At 36.8% G+C, this 19163-nt stretch overlaps 1 protein-coding gene across 5 annotated transcripts in view; it reads right to left on the bottom strand.

Moving 5' to 3' along the window:
* Positions 1 to 1443: 1443 nt before the first annotated feature.
* Positions 1444 to 19163, bottom strand: part of Smarca1 (SWI/SNF related, matrix associated, actin dependent regulator of chromatin, subfamily a, member 1) — a 91302-nt gene continuing 73582 nt past the window's right edge. Inside the window, exons 22-23 of one of the 5 annotated variants that reach the window (XM_048797056.1) lie at positions 17401 to 17511; positions 1444 to 1557 (exon numbers count right to left, since the gene is read on the bottom strand). In XM_048797056.1, coding sequence (XP_048653013.1) covers positions 1459 to 1557; positions 17401 to 17511 — 210 coding nt within the window. In that variant the 3' untranslated portion in view covers positions 1444 to 1458. Of the gene's footprint in view, positions 1558 to 15584; positions 16389 to 17369; positions 17512 to 19163 lie in introns of those variants that run through there. The other 4 variants (XM_048797057.1, XM_048797058.1, XM_048797059.1 and 1 more) reach the window with 4 other exon arrangements.

Genomic DNA, 19163 nt, shown 5'->3' with positions numbered 1-19163 from the left:
CAGAAGAATCAGACTGGGATCATATTTTTCATTAGGAACACTGAATGCTCAAGGACAACTGAATCATTTTCAGTTCTGAATGAAAGAAACATACTGTCAAATGAGAATTCTGCACCTATAAACCTATCAATCAAATGTGAGAATAGAATCAAAACATTTCAGATTCTTAAAATCACAAATTTTATCTCATAATATTTCTTAAGAAGTTATTTTTGGGCTGGGGATGTGGCTCAAGCGGTAGCGCGCTCACCTGGCGTGCATGCGGCCCAGGTTCGATCCTCAGCACCACATACAAACAAAGATGTTGTGTCCGCCAAAAACTAAAAAATAAATATTAAAATTCTCTCTCTCTCTGTCTCTCTCTCTCTTTCTTTAAAAAAAAAAAGAAGTTATTTGAGGATCTATTCCAGACAGAGTAGTAAGCCAAAAAAGACACTGAGATCCAAGAACTAGTGGGTCTACCTGAAGAGTACAGCAACAGAAGTCATAGGATTAATAACAAGATCATAGAATTTGCAGGGAAATGGATGGAATTAGAGCAGATTATGCTAAGTGAAGTTAGCCAATCCCTAAAAAACAAATGCCGAGTGTCTTCTCTGATATAATGGGTGTGACACAAAATAGAGTAGGGAGGAAGAGCATGAGAAGAAGATTATCACTAAACAGGGAAGAGAGGTGGGAGGGAATGGGAGGGAGAAGGGGAATTGCACGGAAGATGGAAGGAGACCCTCATGGTTATACAAAATACATGTATGACGATGTGAGGGGGAAGAAAAAAAAGAGAGAGAGAAATGTGTCACAGAAGATTGGGTAGAGAGAGGTGATAGGAGGTGAGGGGAGGGGAGGGGGGATAGGAAGGGCAGCAGAATACAACAGACACTAGTATTGCTGTATGTATAAACGTGGCTGTATAACCTATGTGATCCTGCAATCTGTACTCTTGGAAAAATGAGAATTCCTACCCCATTTGTTTCAAATGTATGATATGTCAAGATCATTGTATTGTCATGAGCAACTAATTAAAAAAAGGATTACTACTTTCCATTGGGAATGGAGAGCAATGAGGCCAGATTGGAGCAACATGATGGAGGATTCCAGTAGGGAGCTATCCATAGAAAACAACAAAAATAAGGAGATTTTACACCATCCTTTAAAAAATGAAACAACAAAGTGAATAAGACAGATAATGCCTTGGGGTTAAGAAAGAAACCATGGAAGCAAAAACTCAAGTAATACAGAGTCCATGAACCTTCTGGAAAGAAATGCTTAAGGTTGAAATCCATCCAGGCAAGAGACAAGCAAAATAAAAATTTTATAAATAGAGATTCTTTGGTAAAATAAACTGGTGTTCTTGACATTAAATCCATGTAAATATAAAACCAAAACCAAGCAACTATGGAATTTGAGGTTGCAGGAACTACCTACCTAAGGCACTGTGCTCAGTGGAAAAATTATTCCTCAGTCTCCCCTGTGGATGTGGTAGGCAATGAAATATAAAAGGCAGTTGGAACTACTTGAAGGCTTTTGACCTTCTCCCTCCTCTTCTTTCTTTGTTGCCTAGAATGTAGACATAAGCAGCCATCTTATGACTTTGAAAATGAAAGTCACACACTAAACATGTCAAATCTGGAAACCTGAGGAAGCTGGATCCCAAATGACTTAATGGAGCCCTGACCATGACTGATTGCTACCTCCAGTCGTCCGTTAGGTGAGAGACTAAATCTTTATTTGTTCCAGTCACTATAGTCATGTCTCTACTAACTGGCAGTCAAACCCAATTCCTAAATGACTGCTAGAACATTAAGTAAATGGTATAGACCTTGACAATGTAATAAGTTATTATATAAAACAAAAATATTGGAAGGAAAGAGAAAAATGTGTGATTTCCTCATCTTTCAAAGCAGGGAGCTGATTGATATGATTTAAAATTGAAAAAAGGAAGAAACAGAGTAACACTAACATCTTGGTATTTTTTCCATCAATGTTTTTCCTAAAACTTGGAAGGATTTGTTAAAAACTAATATCCCTTATGGGGAATAAATTTTTTCCCAAAACATACAGTTCTTTCCATCTGGCATAATTTAATGTATTCTGTTAAATCCTAGTAAAATAAATTGAGTGATTTTTATTAAAAATATGTATAATAGGAAAAAAAGTTTTATCAAAAATTGGATTCCTTTGATTTATCACCTATCTATAGGTGTGCAGTAAGAAATTTGGAATGCTGTTAACTCACATGATTGTTATCAGGGTGCTGGGATTTGGTGTGGTTTTAGCTCTCAACTTTTTACTATAAATCACTAGGATTTTTTAAACAAAACTGTACCATTTTTAGAAAAACTATAAAGTAATTTGGAATGAGGGGATTAGAATCAACAGTCTCCAAAGATATCAAAGCTCAAATTAAATTAACATTTAACAGGGATGAGAGGTGGGAGGGAAAGGGAGAGAGAAGGGAAATTGCATGGAAATGGAAGGAGACCCTCAGGGTTATACAGTGGAGGGGGTAGAGAGAGAGGAGGGGAGGGGAGGTGGGGAGGGGGGAGGGTGGAGGATGGGAAAGGCAGCGGAGCACAACAGACACTAGTATGGCAATATGTAAATCAATGGATGTGTAACTGATGTGATTCTGCAATCTGTGTATGGGGTGAAGGTGGGAGTTCATAACCCACTTGAATAAGAAAAAAAAACAAAGATATCAAAGCTCTAAAACTCTATGATTAAATGTTCTATGAAGATAACACAGATCCATAATTCAGTGATAAAATGTTCCATGATTTTTTTCTAAAAGAATATCATCATACTGACTCATTTAGCCTCCTTTGATCACTGATCTTTATCTAGACTCAAGACCTGTTGGAAAATCACTAGATGATCTCAAATAACTAACTTTAGGAAGCAGTGTGTCCTCATGAACTCAAAACATTTTTTAATGCAAATGAAAATTTAAAAAACAAGAAGCATGCTATTTCTTCCAAGAAAAAAATGAAAAACATTAATTTACACACAAAGTAGTTGTAACATTTTCATTATATTATCATTCCTCTCTTTAAATCAGAGTCCAAATATATTTTCTAGTAGGAGCATCAACTATTCCTTTAATCTCCCAGCTCTTCAATACCTCTAAGTCTTTGCACAAACCCTAATGCTTTCTCCTTCACCTGTAATAGGCTAAATGTCATTTACACTGAAAACTCAGTATCTTCTACCACATCAGGTATATAGATAGCATTTGGAAAATACCTCTGTTATAATGGCTCTCTAGGTCACCATGCGTAACTGTGTATGTTGTACACTACACAAGGGCACCCTGATGAGGGAGCAAGTGAAAGCTAAAATCCAGTCTGAGCTCAGCTGCCAACTCAGGCTATACCTGCCTAGAGGGGATCTCTTTACTAAATTTACACAAAGACACCTTTTAAGTTCATAATGATTCTCATAGTTGTTTGAATTGAAATCAGAGTCTTCTGCTCCTCTGAGACTGTGAACTCGTCAAGGGTAGGGACTGTTCAGTTTTCATCCTTTAGCTCCAGAATTCCTCAATATCTGGCATAGTTTAAGAACTTAATGTTTTGCTTAATGTATGAAGAAATATAAGATATAAACAATTTCCTTACCCTCTTTACATCCCATGCTAAAAAAAAATATTTTTTAGGCACACTCATATATTGCTGGTGGGACTGCAAATTGGTGTGGCCAATATGGAAAGCAGTATGGAGATTTCTTGGAAAACTGGGAATGGAACCACCATTTGATCCAGCTATCCCACTCCTCAGTCTATACCCAAAGGACTTAAAAACAGCATACTACAGGGACACAGCCACATCAATGTTTATAGCAGCACAATTCATTAAACTGTGGAACCAACCTAGATGCCCTTCAATAGATGAATGGATAAAGAAAATGTGGTATATACACACAATGGAATATTACTCAGCATTAAAAGAGAATGAAATCATGGCATTTGCAGGTAAATGGACAGAGTTGGAGAATATCATGCTAAGTGAAGTTGGCCAATCCCCAAAAACCAAAGGCTGAATGTTTTCTCTGATATAAGGAAGCTGATTCATAGTGGGGTTGGGAGGGGGAACATGGGAGGAATAGAAGAACTCTAGATAGGGCAAAGGGGTGGGAGGGGAAGGGAAGGGGCATGGGAGTAGGAAAGACAGTAGAATGAGATGGACATCATTACCCTAAATTCATGTATGAAGACATGAATGGTATGAATATAATTTGTATACAACCAGAGATATGAAAAACCATGCTCTATATGTGATAATGCATTTTGCCGTCATATATAACAAATTAGACTTAAAAAATAAGAAAACGGTTTTTTAAGTTTTACAGGAAAAGGGGAATAAATTAAAAGTTTTATTTAGTGAGCAGCATCTACATGACAGTAACCCCGCATATATTATTTTGTGCTTCCAGTAACCCTACTCATTATGTCGTATTAGGAGTGATTGTCAAAATATTTAATAACCATTAAACATGGGCAACCACCAATCGATGCACACTGGCCCAGTCAGAATAAAGCTCGGCTGTAAATAACTGTTCCACCCATGTGTTAAGTGTCAGTAGCACATTTGCCCTGACTTTATCATCTCCGCATTACATATGGGTAAATGAATGCTCACAGAAGTTACATAATGTGCCAAGCTCATATAAGTTACATAATGTGCCAAGCTCATATAGCTAGTTAAGTGGAGAGGCTTGGACTAGACCCCAGATGAATCTGGTTGCCAAAAGCTAAACTCTTCCCACCATACCATGTTGCCTCTACCTTGTCTCTAAATCCTGGGAGGTATGGGAACTCGGTATTAATTTCTTGACATCTAGTACAATATCTATTCACTGGACTATTTTACCTCCCCAAATAGGAATAATCAGAGTTTACAGCTGTAAGTTATAAACTAAAAGTAATGGTCCTCAATCCACAAGTCACACACAAGTAGTCATGTTGCTTTATAGTCACACTTGGTATTTTAATAAATCTGAGTGGTACATTTTTATTATTTTATACATTGAAAGGGTTAGCAACAGGAGACAATATTTGAATAATGCTCCTGCATCCCTCCACATTCCCTAAAACCTGTATTCTTTAAATCTAACTATATAATGCAGTTCCTTTCAGCAAATACACTTCAACTGTTGAAGAATATACCGAATGTAATTTTGTTCTTTGAAAGTCCAGGGCAATACTTTGCATCTGTACATTTTTCTATTGGTTGATGAAATCTAGCTTGTTTCAAGACATCATATGTTCTATGAATCATCATATGCTCATTTAGGGACCCTGATTTACTCAATGCTTGGATCAGCCACTGCATAGGATTATGGTTAGATGCTATACATCATGCCAAATTCCTAATAGGAATGAAAACATTCAACAATGTTTGGTTTGCTTTGAGGTTGTTTTCTATTATAGCCCTGTAGGGGATTCTAATAAATTTGTTTCTACTATGAAATAAAGTTATTTTCTATAAAGCAAAGGGGATTTTTTTCTTTAGGTCAGTTTTACTGGAACATAGTACTAACCTACAGGCAATGTAATCATTCTGATTTGTGACCAAAATTTATTTCCATGGCAAAAGATAGTGAACCTAAAGAAAGATTATCCCTTTGAAAATGCTTTTGTAAAGACACAAATTCTTGGTATTTTACAGAAATAAAGTTTGACTGCTTAAAAATGCAGAAATTATGAAAAGACATGTTGAAATTGTTTTAGAAAAAAATCAACCAAACTAAGAAACACTTTATTTACAACCACACTGATGCAAGTACACATAGAACATATTGAACATGTGCCTTTTTTAAGCTTTGGATCCTCTTTCCATCCAAATCATGGGAGTGACTTTCAAAATATTTAACAATCAGTATGGCACAGACATCAGTGAATCAAAATAGAGGCTAACTTTAGGCCTGGATCAGAAGCCTTTAGTTGCAGTATTCAGAAGATCTAAGGAGTCCTGGAATGAATCAGGTTAGTTGGGGTGAGGGGAGGTGGTCAAGGGGCTCAAAGAAATTGCTATTTACTAAAACTAAGTATCAGTCCAGCTCATTAATTGCCAATACATATTATCAAATTTAATATTATATTAAATATTACTAGTAGTATTAAAAATAACCAATATGGTGGGTTATGTCTAAAAAAGCAAACCTGCCATTCAATCAATACACAGTACTCAAAACGTTCATCACCATCTACCAGATTCCAGGTTTTCTGTCCCATTACTCTACTCCTAGCCTTTACTGCCTAGGCAGTCATGTTATTTACCATATTAGTCTGCCCTTCAACTGGCCACAGCCAACAGAACTTAAGATGGACTCACAACCCAAAGGCTAAAAATTCATAGACTAGCTACCGACCCTTGTTACAAAAAGATAACTTGGCCAGCTAATCAGATCGCCAGTCTTGGGAATTTGGGTTAGAAAACATGAAGAGACTGATGCCAAGTGGCAGTTAGTCCTTTTAGAATGGGAGAAGTGTTGAAAAAGGTATCACTACATACAAAGAGCATGAGAGGAGCTGGTGCTAGACACAAGTGGAGCAGCTAATTACAGAAAAGAATGTGGACATCACAATCAGCACATAAGGGAGGATGGCAATCCAGGTGCCAGGAGGGACAGAACACAGGAAGACTTCTGTTTGGGGCTTATGAATTGAGGGGTTCCCAGGAACACAACTGGCAGATAATCTAGAAAATTTTCTTGGTTTGAAACTACCAACAATACAAAACCTCACTTCTGCCTGACCACATAAGATCCAATTCAAGCTGGCACCCTAAAACAGCAGTTTTCAAAGTGTGATTCCTGGACCAGCAGCATCAAGAGCACCTGGATACTGGTTAGAAATGCAAATTCCTACTGAATCAGAAATTCTGGGGGTGGAGTTCAGCAGCTGTGTTTTAATAAGCCTTCCAGGTGAAATCAAAGTTCAAGTTCAAGAACCAACCCTGTATTTGGTTTCTCCCAGAGAGCCAGCATTACCTGGAAGCAGACTGCTGCTGCCCTCGAAGCATCTCAGGGGCAATCCTCTCAGAAGCAGATTCTCTAGTTGCTCTGAAGGGCTGACAAAGGAACTCATTTCTCTGCAATATATTTATGCCTACTGATTCGCAGATAATTCATCATCCCCAACCAGAGGCAGGATGCAATGTATACTCTGACCAACAACCACAGGCAGGCCCAGGGATTGAAGATTTTAAGACTTCCCCTAAAGGTTATAGATACTGAATCTGGCAGGCAGTTTTTAATGTGTCCCTTTCACATTGGCTCTAGATGAAAATGGGTTGTCTCTCTCCAGGAAGTGGAGAGAGTATGTATTTGTGGTTAACATACAATAAGTTGATTGTTTTAGGCAGAGGCAGGCATTACATATGGGAGAAAGGTTATTGTACTAATGGACAAGAAACAGACTATAAAGTGATATTGGTCATAGCTAGTTAATCCACTACCTGACTGCAACCTGCTCCTCATGCTGCCAAGTTTTATACATGACTTCACCCTCTAGCTATAGGGTGTGCCCATGATCCAGGAGTAGCTTAATCAGTAGAGCCACTTACCTACAATGTGACCTTTTGTGGAAGATGATCTGTACCTGTATGATTCTCCTGCTCAAAATTTGAAGAATGCAGCAGTTACAAATGAAAGTGCTTACCAAAAAAGTATGCCCTAATCTACAAAGGATGACAATAAAAGTAGAATGCATTTCACAACATGAAGTTCAAGAAATAAAATCGGCAGGACATCATTAAGACAAAAGACCCATCTAGACAGAAACCAAAGTTCTGAGAGAATGATAATGACAGAAACATCAAGAGAGACATCATGTAGCCTGGAAAGAAATGAAAAGCAACTGCCTACATTACTGTTGTCTGGTGCCCTTCTGATACTCACCTCTTCTTAACTGAGTAGTCAGATTAAGTCTACTAGAATGTCTGCAGAGGGGCCTTTTTAGTTTAAGAGCAAGTGAGGATGAGTATCAAGGTGACAGCATAAAGAGAGACAAAAAAACAAAGAAAGAAACAGACAGTCCCTGTGGCTACAAAGCTTGAAGAGTATTCTATCAGAGAAGGGATCATGACCACAGCTCCTTTTTCCAGGAGTTTAGCCTGAGGTCCAACTGAAAATGATGAACAAATGAATGAATTAATGAGTACACAAATTAATAAATACACTTAAATGAATACATAAAATTAACAACATTAATCAGGATGGACTGAGGTGACTCTGACCAAGGCCCAGTGGCAGAAAGTGCAATAAAGCTTCTGAGATCAAATCACTCAGAAGAGAAGGCACCAGGAGGCCAACCCTTGTGTGGAGCCATATAGTCAAAACAGGAACTGAAGGACTGGATCTATATAATGGCAAATCCAGCAAACCAGGTTTTCCTGTGTCTTGAACAAATTAATTGGTTTTTCTGAAGCACTCAAGTGCTTGAATTTCAGACGTGTTTTTGATGCAGCACATTTGTCTAATGGTGGTCTAAGTGATGATCTCACTCAGGGGACAGTGAGGTGGGAATTAGAGGCATTTTGCCCCAGACACATTTAGTCATATCAGATGACACTGAACAGTCCAGCACCAGCAATGGCAACAGTGGTAACTAAGGGAGCACAAACTTTAAAAACTCTGATGGCAGCAAAAGTAGTAAAAAAGGTTTTTTTTTTTTGTTTGTTTGTTTTGTTTGTTTGTTTTGTTTTGTTTTTTTTTTTCCTAAAGCAAACTACTTAAGCAGCAAAGAAGGGATTCTCCTGCCTCGAAAGGGCTTGTCTGAGTTCTGGCCTGGCTACAGGATCAGGGTAGTAGGACCTGGACCTCAGTAAATGTTGGATCTCAGGGCATTTCCAGACAACATACATAATGTTTTGATCTTATTGCCTATTTCTGACCCTGCCCCTTTGACCTCAAGCACATTTCTGTTCTGCATTTTGCTCTTTCCTCCACTCAAGACTACAGACTATTTGGGTAATAATAATTCAAATTTACTAGGAATTTAATTAAATAGCCCTATTTTAACTTACAAGGATGTCTTTGAATGCAAAGTAAGGATTTGACACCTTGAAAGCAGCTGAACTCACTGAGTCCAACCAAACTTGTCAACCCACAGAATCACAAGTTACATGGCTGTTTTAAGTTTGAGGGTAGTTTGTTATGCAGCAAATGCTGATACAAATCATAACTAAATAAAGCCAAACAAATACAGTTTTTTTTCAATGACCAAAGCTAACAATTCTGAATACAACTCTGAAAAAAGTATTCCTTTAGCATAGTAATATCTACATTCCTGCATACTGAGATATAATCATAGTTCCAGTTCCACAAGGTTTAGGCAGTGCGGCAAGCCACAGCACAGGCCTAGCATTGTGGAAGATCTCCACACAAGGAGAATTATAGCATGCAAATTATTCACAGTTTATATTGCTTAAAAAACTACATAATAATACAGGTGTGGTGGCACATGCCAGTAATTCCAGTGACTTGGGAAGCTGAGGTAGGAGGATCACAAGGTCAAGGTCAGCCTCAGAAACTTAGTGAGACCCTGCTTCAAAATAAAAAATAAAATAAAAAAAAAAACTGAAAGGGCTGGAGATGTAACTCAATGGTAGAACACCCCTAGGTTCACTCCCCAGTACCAAAAAAAAAAAAAAAACCCTACAAAATAAATCTTAAAACAGTCCTTCCATACTCAAATTTAAGCAGATGTATATTTTATAATAGCTTATAAAACTATCTTTCTTTTCATGGTATCATGACCACGTTTCCATTTCTCAGAAAAGACTCAAAATACTTTGACACTGCTTTATAATAAACCACTGTTCTCAAGGACTCAAATTTACTGATAATGTCTCACCAATAATCACAAAAAAATGGATATAGAAACTGGCCAGGCTACATCATCTGAGCTGTCTAAGCTGCCCATATTGACTTCCAAAGAAAGGGAATCAAAGCTCCTCTCTGGTCTGTTCCCCAGCCGCCTACCCAAGTGGTGCAGGAGTGATGAATTGATGAGTCAGATTCCTAGGCACCACTGAACAACAAATATGTAATGGGTGGGGCCTTGAGAATATAAACAATCCCATATAGGCAGAAAGCCTCATTTTGGAGCTGGTATTATGACCTTTTTTCTCACTGAAATGGCAAATTCTGAAATTTGATTTTGGCCTAAAAGAAATGCTAAGCCATTCATCCTGTTTGATTCTCAGTTCCAGGCTATTTCTACCCTGGGTCTCTTGTGGTTGAGCTCAGCTCAGTGGAGTGCTAAACCCAGATTGGGGGCCATTGTCCCAGTTAATAAAATGTTCCTTTGCCACTCTTTAGGCATATCCATCCCTTGTGGAATACATAAGGGTTGTAGAGTTAAAGCAAGATTTAAATATTCCTGAGTCCCCTGATTACCACTGATTCAGCCCTTAACAGCAGTTGGATCTCACAACTATCCCTAACACTGACATGGTCTCATAAGGTAAGAGCATCCATATGCCTCTGGAACTAACATTTGGCAAATAAAGTTCCACATAAGAGATGGAGGCTCAGTCCTCAAACTTAAAGCAGTTGTACTGCAGGCCTGGGATAAAAATCACCCATGTGTAACTGGTAGATGTGGTTTTAGTGGAAATATTCATTTTAGGAGCTAAGATAGCCTTGTCTGTGACTTCAATCAGCAGAAGCACCAAGGTTCCAATGAGCTAGGTCTCCCTAGAATAAGCAGAATTCTAGTGTGTGACATTTTTGGTCTATTGGATCATTTAATCTAAATATCCACACAGCCAACTAGACAGTAGGCCCAGAATCTGTTCCTCTTAGTCTTGTTTTAACCTACATCCAGAAATAAGGAGAAAATGATAGTGATATAAAGGTCTGAGTTGATATGGGCCTACTCAAGTTTTCTAAATCCATTCCCTAACACATGTCCTCAAGTTGATGTTGATTTGGATACTGCATAAACCCTAATCTACAAATTTGTAGACAGAAGCTAGACAAAAAAAATAACCTTTAGTAATTTGTAAATCAGATAACACTCTGATTGCTTTCCTGAAAAGAATCTTGGGTAAGTGTATAATTGTGTTTGTGGGTTTCAAAGACCTCAGAGTGTGGGTGCAATCATTGAAGGGAGGTTGGTTTCACTAATAAAAATAGATTAAGTTCTTTACTTCATGGAGAGAGTGGCTTACTCCTGGACTGAGGTAAAGAAGAAAGTTTAATGGAAGAATAAACAACCCAAATTCAAAAAGGCTTAAATAATGGCTATACCCAGCATGCCATGGCTTTAAAAATTGGTTGCCTTAGACACATTTAAAAGCCTTGTATAAAAAGGTAGTGATTACAGGATATTTTTTGAACTTTATTATTTTGACTATAAGATATTTTTTTAAAAATTTTAGTTGTAGATGGATACAATGACTTTATGTATTTACTTTTATGTGGTGCTGAGGATCGAAACCAGTGCCTCATACATGCTAGATAAGCACTCTACCACTGAGCCACAACCCAACCCTGTAGAATATTTTATTTTATTTCTTTTAGAGAGAGAGAATGTTTTATTTATTGTTTTAGTTTTCAGCAGATACAACATCTTTGTTTGTATGTGGTGCTGAGGATCGAACCCGGGCCGCATACATGCCAGGCGAGCGCGCTACTGCTTGAGCCACATCCCCAGCCCCCTGTAGAATATTTTAAATGAACAAAAACTCTTGTCTAAAAGATAGTGTCAGTTTTAGAAGTGGTGAGTGGCAAACAAGGAAATAAATAGGAAATGACAAGGGGAAAGAAAGCTTGTGATCTTTAAAGCCAGGATAGAAAAATGTGAAAGGAGAAACAGATATACCCACAAATATACACTAACTGCAATCAAGAGGGGCATCTACCCAACTGTAAACAACATAGCTAATTCATACCAAGAAACAGAAAATGGAATGCCATGGCAGTCTCCACACATAATGAGTAAATTGTCATATTCTGGCAATGCTCTGATTGCCAATACAAACCTAAATGATCAGTACAAAAACAATGACATCTGGAGATTTACAGTTGATTTTAGGAGAGGGATAAATAAGATACCAATCCTACTGATGATTATAGTCACACACCAAATATTCTAGCAAAGATGGGGCTTCATGTAAAGATATTTTGTCTTAGATATAAAGCAAAATGGTTTTGGTTTCTATCACTGAAGGAGATATTTTAATTCAAAACTGTATTCATGATTGGAGGTAAACAGTTTTCTTTGAATAGTCCTTACCATCATCAATCTCACAAAGATAATCAAAAACTGCTTATATAATCTGGTAGAACCCAAAATATTGATGAATTCTAACATCTATTATCACAGAAAGATCATAAATTAAGCAGGTCTTTGGGGCAATACGGAAGACCTGAAAAACCAATTAAACAAATATAGCTTGCTGACTACAATGACCTAAATGAAAGTTTTCCCAGCAGGAAAACAATGTATGAGGAAAAGCACAAATGATCAGGTCACTAGAACAACAGATGTAAAAAGCATAGCATCACCAGAATTCCATAATGGTTGTGTACCACAATATAGTGAGAAAAGCTGACACTTGGTTCAGCTCTCTAAATGAATCACTAGAGCAGGGAAAGGGTAACAGCACTGAGAACACAGTCTGGGAACAAGGTTTGGCCTTAACAAACACTTGGGAACCTTGTAACCTCTGCAGGAGAATTTCTAATACACATAAGCTATTGGTAGTATGAGAAAATTTTGTTAATGGAGATAAACCAGAACCTAGTACTTTGTACTAGTGCAGAATATCCTGTTTAAGCACAATACTAAGTCTTCATAGAGAGGTAGAACTTCTAAGAACAGATTAATGATATGCTATTCTTCAAATACCCTATATCATTTTAGGAATTAACTAAGGGCTACAAAGAGCTATGCATACATGGGTGTCTTAATTTGGATTTCACCAGAAACAGAGGCTGAGACAAAGATTCTAATGTGAATATTTTAAGAATTAACCTCAGGAAACACCTACTGGGGAGTAGGAAATGATACAGGGAAAGGAAAGAAGCCAATAATGACTGTATTATTCAGATATCTACTCCTGTGGGTAACTGGAGTTCAATCATATGAACTCTGGGGAACCACATAAATCGTGTATCTTAGTTACTTTTCTCAAGGAGTGAAAGCTGGGGTACATACACACCAATTCCCAACTGTTTTTAGATGAGAGCCATTCCCAGAGGTGTTAACTCCCAGCTCTTACACCCTATCAAGCAGAGGTCAGAGAAGTCGTTCAGGCCTTCTGAGGAAGCCTCAAAGAGATACCAATAGTTAAAAATCAGCTGGTGTGCACAGAAACGATAAGGCCAAAGGATAGGGGACACAACAGACAGCATTTGCTACATAATATTTGAACCACAGGAAAATCTTACCCCTTGTCTATTGGGTAGGATAGTTTAGTTAGAATAAATGAAGAAGACATGGGATGAAATAATCATAGAAGTTTGAAATTGATGGCAACTTGATTTCAGGAGCTGGTAAGGACACCTAGCTGGAGAGAAACCAATGTGGACATCAGCATTAACCATGGGCCTTGACACTGACCTGGATAACTTAACTACTTCATTGGCTACCACACAACGGAGGAGGGACAACAGACCACAGTGGTGACCTTTGCCAGTAATTATGGGAAACATCACTTTATTTTAGTGACAGTGGGTAATTTCACCAGTTGAACATAGGATTTTCAAACAAAAAACCTAATAAATAGGATACCTGCGAAGATTCTAGATCCGTAACTTCTCTTAACTGGAAGGTCTCAAAGGACCAAATCAACCAAGGCAGATATTTTATGAGGGCCTCTCCAGAAGCCCTAGGATTACTGGGAAACCTGTTCATCTCTGATCTTCAACAGATAGAGGCTTTGAGTGAAAATAAATCCCTCAGTGTCCCTGTTCCTATGCTCAACATTCCTCCTTGCATTCTTCCAGAAAGTAATCAGATTAGGTCAGATTCCAGGACAACCATTGGACTGTTTTTGCTGGTAGGCAGGATCATTGTACTTTTACTCTCTTTTGCTTCCCCTAGTCTCTCTTCCCAACATGGCAGCCAGACCTAAGGATACTACCCTGTCAATCTAGGCTTCTTGTTTGAAATGAAATTTCTTTGCTGGAACTTTTGGGAGTTTAATTCCTCTGTGAAAATTTGACAATAAGAGGGGTCTCATATTCAGACTTAAGGAATTTTGTATCTCCAACATGGTATTATTTGGGCTATGTTATCATCTGGTGATTATTGTATGAGTCTTCTTGGTAGTCTAGGTTCAGTGATGTACCTCTATATCCTTCAAGATGAGAAACAGGGTAGGTGGTAAATTTTTCGCCAAATATATAGTGTGATCTTTAATTCGAGTCCAGAGTAAAACCATTTCCTAAGTTTCTAAGGATGATATCACAAGCATTCATTGACAGCCTTGAGGGCGGGTGAATTTCACATCTCTTTGGTACAAGGAAGGCTCATAAGAACCAATGTATGGATCAGGGAAATGGCCCCAATGAAAAGGCTGGAAGAACTTACCTGTAAATTTCCTCCTTTAAGGTAGACAGTCACATACAGTTCAGCTATTAACCACTTTGGGTTAACAGAGAAAGAACAAGAAGTGAAGATTGTTAAATTTCCACCAAAGTGTTCAAAGACCCTAAAACTGTACCTGCTCCCACTCTCTATCTTTATTCCTCCCTGGGAAAAGAAAGGCCAAACTGATTGATCACAGTCCAGGCCATCAGTGAGTTGTTTTCTAATGCACAGAACTTGGGGGTACCAGCAAAACTCTCATAGGTATCATTGTCTCCAGCTCAGGTTACTGATGGTAGTTTTCATCTCACTGGAGCAGGAAATTCTAAAATTTGATTTGGGACTTAAGGGCTCTCTATCAGCTGAGCTATATCCCCAGCACTAAGAGTGTTTGATTGGAGTTTGGAGCCAAGGAGCAGCGTAGTGAATGCAGTAATGTAAAACATTCCATTTGTTCACCTATATTTGTCAGCCTTCTTGCAGGTACACAGGACCATGTGGCTAGTTTGGGGGCAATGAAATGTAAGAGGATGTGACATGTGACACTTCTGGGCTGAGGCACTGAAGAGCCTACATGACATTATCTAGTCTCTCATTTATTTCCCATAGTGGCAGCTGAAAAGTGGAACAGCTACAAAACAGCAGAGCATTAGTCAGTCTGGAACCTTGAATGACTAGGTGGAGTAAACCCCTCCCATCCCACATCTCTCTGACCTGCATGGGATATGTAGTGTGAACAAGAAATTAACAACTCTCAGTTTGTGAATCCTATGACACATTGAGGTTAGTACCCAAGCATAACTGCATTCCTAATGAATACAGCTACCCTTCTTATGTGATGCATAGTACTTATTTCATACTTTTGATTTATTTGTTAATATATCTACATGTTACACCCAGACTCCTGTGAACTGGCTCTATGGGACAGAAGATGATGCACAAGTCAGCAAGCAAAGCTTTAGCTTTTGACCAAATACATAGTAGTGAGCAATACAATTGAATAAACACAACTGCTTTCTACTGCACAAAAAACAGGAAATAATTAAATTTCTTATAGACATTTCTTTATTATATTTTCCCACTTGAATATTTAGAGAATAATTTAAATGTAATGCATACTGACAGCAAGCACAGTATCAAATATTAGGTTTTTTAATATTTTTCTTTTCTCACCCTTTACTCCTTTAGGAAAAAAATATTTAGATGACCTCAAAGAAACAATTATTATGCTAATCACAGTATGCAGTAACACATACAAGCCCAGACTCAATAGAAAAGAAAGCAACAAAGAAGTGAAAAAGTCTTTCTCCTCAAATCATTTTAATTCATTTTCCACAGCCATATAAATTTAAAGTATGAAACAACAATAATACAGCTATAGAATCTAGGTTCTCTTTCAAAGCAGCGGCATATAAAACATAGAAAAGCTAAAACCTCAGCACAAGCTTCAAAAAAACAAGGACTGAGAGGATTTTGATGAAGACATGAAATGCACAAAATACAGTACACAAAAATACTAGAATGCATAAAATATAAAGCTACACATTTCAGGTAGAAAGCATTGTAAAATATATAAAATATGCAAGAAATCAAAACCAATGAAATTTTTCTTAGAGTACCATGAATACACTGGAACTGGCAATTAGCATTTGAAGATGGGAACAAGAAAATAGCAGTTTCCCATTTAAAACTTTATTTCTAGGCTTTAGGATTTCACCTTCTTGACATCCTTCTTTCCAGAGCTCTCAGTAGCTGACTCTGCTTTTCTTTTCTGTGACTAAAATGGAAACAGATTTAATGTTCTGCTCCAATATGCACATTTTTAAATGGCCCAACAATGTTAAATCTAGGATGTAAATGCATTAAAAAAAAATTTTAACATGAATATTCACTTCAATGTTATACTCACAGTTCATGTTCTATATAGCCCAACAAACTATATAACCCAAATGTAAAATAACCTTCAAAGATGTTTCTTTTTTATGAAAAGACATGATATCCATCAAAAATAGTCATCAAGTATCTACTTACACATGGTATTATAAATGTACTCTTATCTTAAAGAACTACTTAATACTTAAAATTTCTGGGCAAAATTTTATTTATGAATACTATTTTTAAAAAATTCACAATAGATTTTAACACACCATATTTCATATATTCTATGATGCACATTACTTTCACATTTTTGCATCTCTGAAATCAGGATGCATATTACAACTGATGACAAACTATACTTGGCAGCATTTTTTCTTAGTGATATGTAAACTAATGCTGTGTCTTACCAATGGAAGGCATCTTAGATTTGATGAAATATGGAATTTACTTAAGCACACTCAAATAATATGATCCACTAAAGAATATTTTAAATTATAGATATACAAGTCAACCTGACTGGATTAAAATCAAGTTATCTTATTATCCAACAGTTAACTTAGTACCAAGTAAAGCTTTATCTGCTCAAAAATCTCATTTGCACTCATGATTCCATTTGATCAAATCAGAACTCCCAGTTTCAACTTTATTACCATCCCAACCCTCCTGTACCCTCCTCCTACCCCAAAAACAGCCTAGTCTCAATCCAAAGGATTTTACTAGCATTTTGCTTCTAGTTAGATTCATGAGGAATTTTTTAAATACTCAGACCTGTTACTAGGGTTTTCCTAACCATATTTTCTAAAAACAAATAGTCAACATTTGGTTGTGGTATAATTCTTTTTCTGTCCAAAACAAATTAGCATTTCATAAAAACAGTTTTTATAATATGCATCATTTTGGCATTAAACATAATATAGGCATTTTAATTATGTAAAAAAATGGGATCTACCTATAAGTTAGGAAAATGCTGAAAATTTTACCATTGGAGTTTTAGTAGCCCGTTTCTTCTTTTCTGCTCTCTCTCTTTCCTCAATTTCCATATTTTCTTTCTCAATCAATGAAATCAGAGTGTTACAGCGTCTCTGGAATTCCTAAAAAAAATAATAATATACTTAATTTCCATAAGTAGTGATGATCTTTAAAAAGGAGACAATTCTTTAACTGAATCATTTCTATGGAAACAATTTTTAATCTAGCATTTTTTTCAGAACAATATTCACACAGAATATTAATAGATTCCACCCAACATAGGGGTGGAAGTAAATATCATTTCATGGATGATTGGTTAAAAAAACTATGGTATATCCACACCATGGAACACTACCCACCAATAAAAAGGAAAGAACTATGGATATATAAATTCACCTGAATAAACCCCAAGCAAAGATACTAAGTGACAAAAAAATCAACCCCAAAAGATTATATATAGCATTACTCCATTTATATAACATTCTTTTTTAAAAAATACATTTTTAGTTGCAGATAGACACAATACCTTTATTTATTCATTTTTATGTGGTACTGAAAATCAAACCCAGCTCCTCACATGTGCCAGTCAAACGCTTTACCACTGAGCCACTGAGATGAGAGATTGATTGTCAAAAGTCAGTGGGGGGGAGTGGGCATGACTATAGAGAACATAATGGAGTACTGTGGCGCTGATGGTTACACAAATCCATTCATAATAAAACTTCACTGAAACATACATACACCAACAAATACACGTATAACTGATGAATTCTGGATAAGCTCTGTGGATTATTCTAATGGCAATTTCCTAGTTGCCATGTAATAAATACTACTATAGTTATGCAAGATGGTATCACTGGAGGAAGTAGGTGAAGAATGCATGCAAATTATAATTTCTCGTGAATTTATAAATATTTCAAAATAAAAAGTTAATGTAAATCACATAAACAAAAAACTAAAGCAGGGGGATATATTCTATGGTCAAAATAAGTTTGGGAGACACTCAGAACAAATTTCTTTACTACAGGGTTTCTTAGAGCCTTTCAGTTCCTGATGTGCACCATGAGTCATTATGAAGGGGACATAGGATGCAGCAGCTCCCAAAGCTACTTAACCAACAGAACTGTCTTCTTATCAGACATCCTGGAGGATCAGAGTTCTGGGGAGTATATTTCAGGAAACACTGCTTTATTTACTAATTCAGAGTAAATAATACCTGAAAAGATTTTTGCATTAACCTTGCCACTTCTTATATTGCACTGCCAGCAAATCAATGCATCTCAACTATAAAAGTTTTTATGAATGTATTGTGAGCATTAAACATATGATTCATTATTATGGAAATTCATATATTATTAACCCTGTATACTGTGCTATATTTTAAAGGTAAATAATGGTTCATACCAAATAATAAATAACATTTTAAAATATGATTCTTTTTCTGTGTAAGAAAAAATATCTGACAAAATTCAAAATAGTTAAATGAAAATGTATTTTTTATGGGCAAGTAACTTCAACAACAAAAAATATGGTCAAAGTATATGAATAGAAATCTCACAAAAATGTTCAAACCTTTTTTTAAATGTTTCACTGAAACTAAGGATCAAAGAAATGCAAAGCTGAACAATGCAATTTCTATCAAATTAGCAATGATATGTGCATGCTTATGGGCGCGGGCGCGCGCACACACACACACAGTGTACATATTTGGTGCTGGCAGTAAGATGGTAAAAAATGTGAACTCTCATTCACTAATGTTGAATGTCAATGTTAC

Source organism: Marmota marmota, unplaced genomic scaffold, assembly GCF_001458135.2.
Source record: "Marmota marmota marmota unplaced genomic scaffold, marMar, whole genome shotgun sequence".
Classification (NCBI taxonomy): domain Eukaryota; kingdom Metazoa; phylum Chordata; class Mammalia; order Rodentia; family Sciuridae; genus Marmota; species Marmota marmota.
This window is presented reverse-complemented; position numbering and strand designations above follow the sequence as displayed.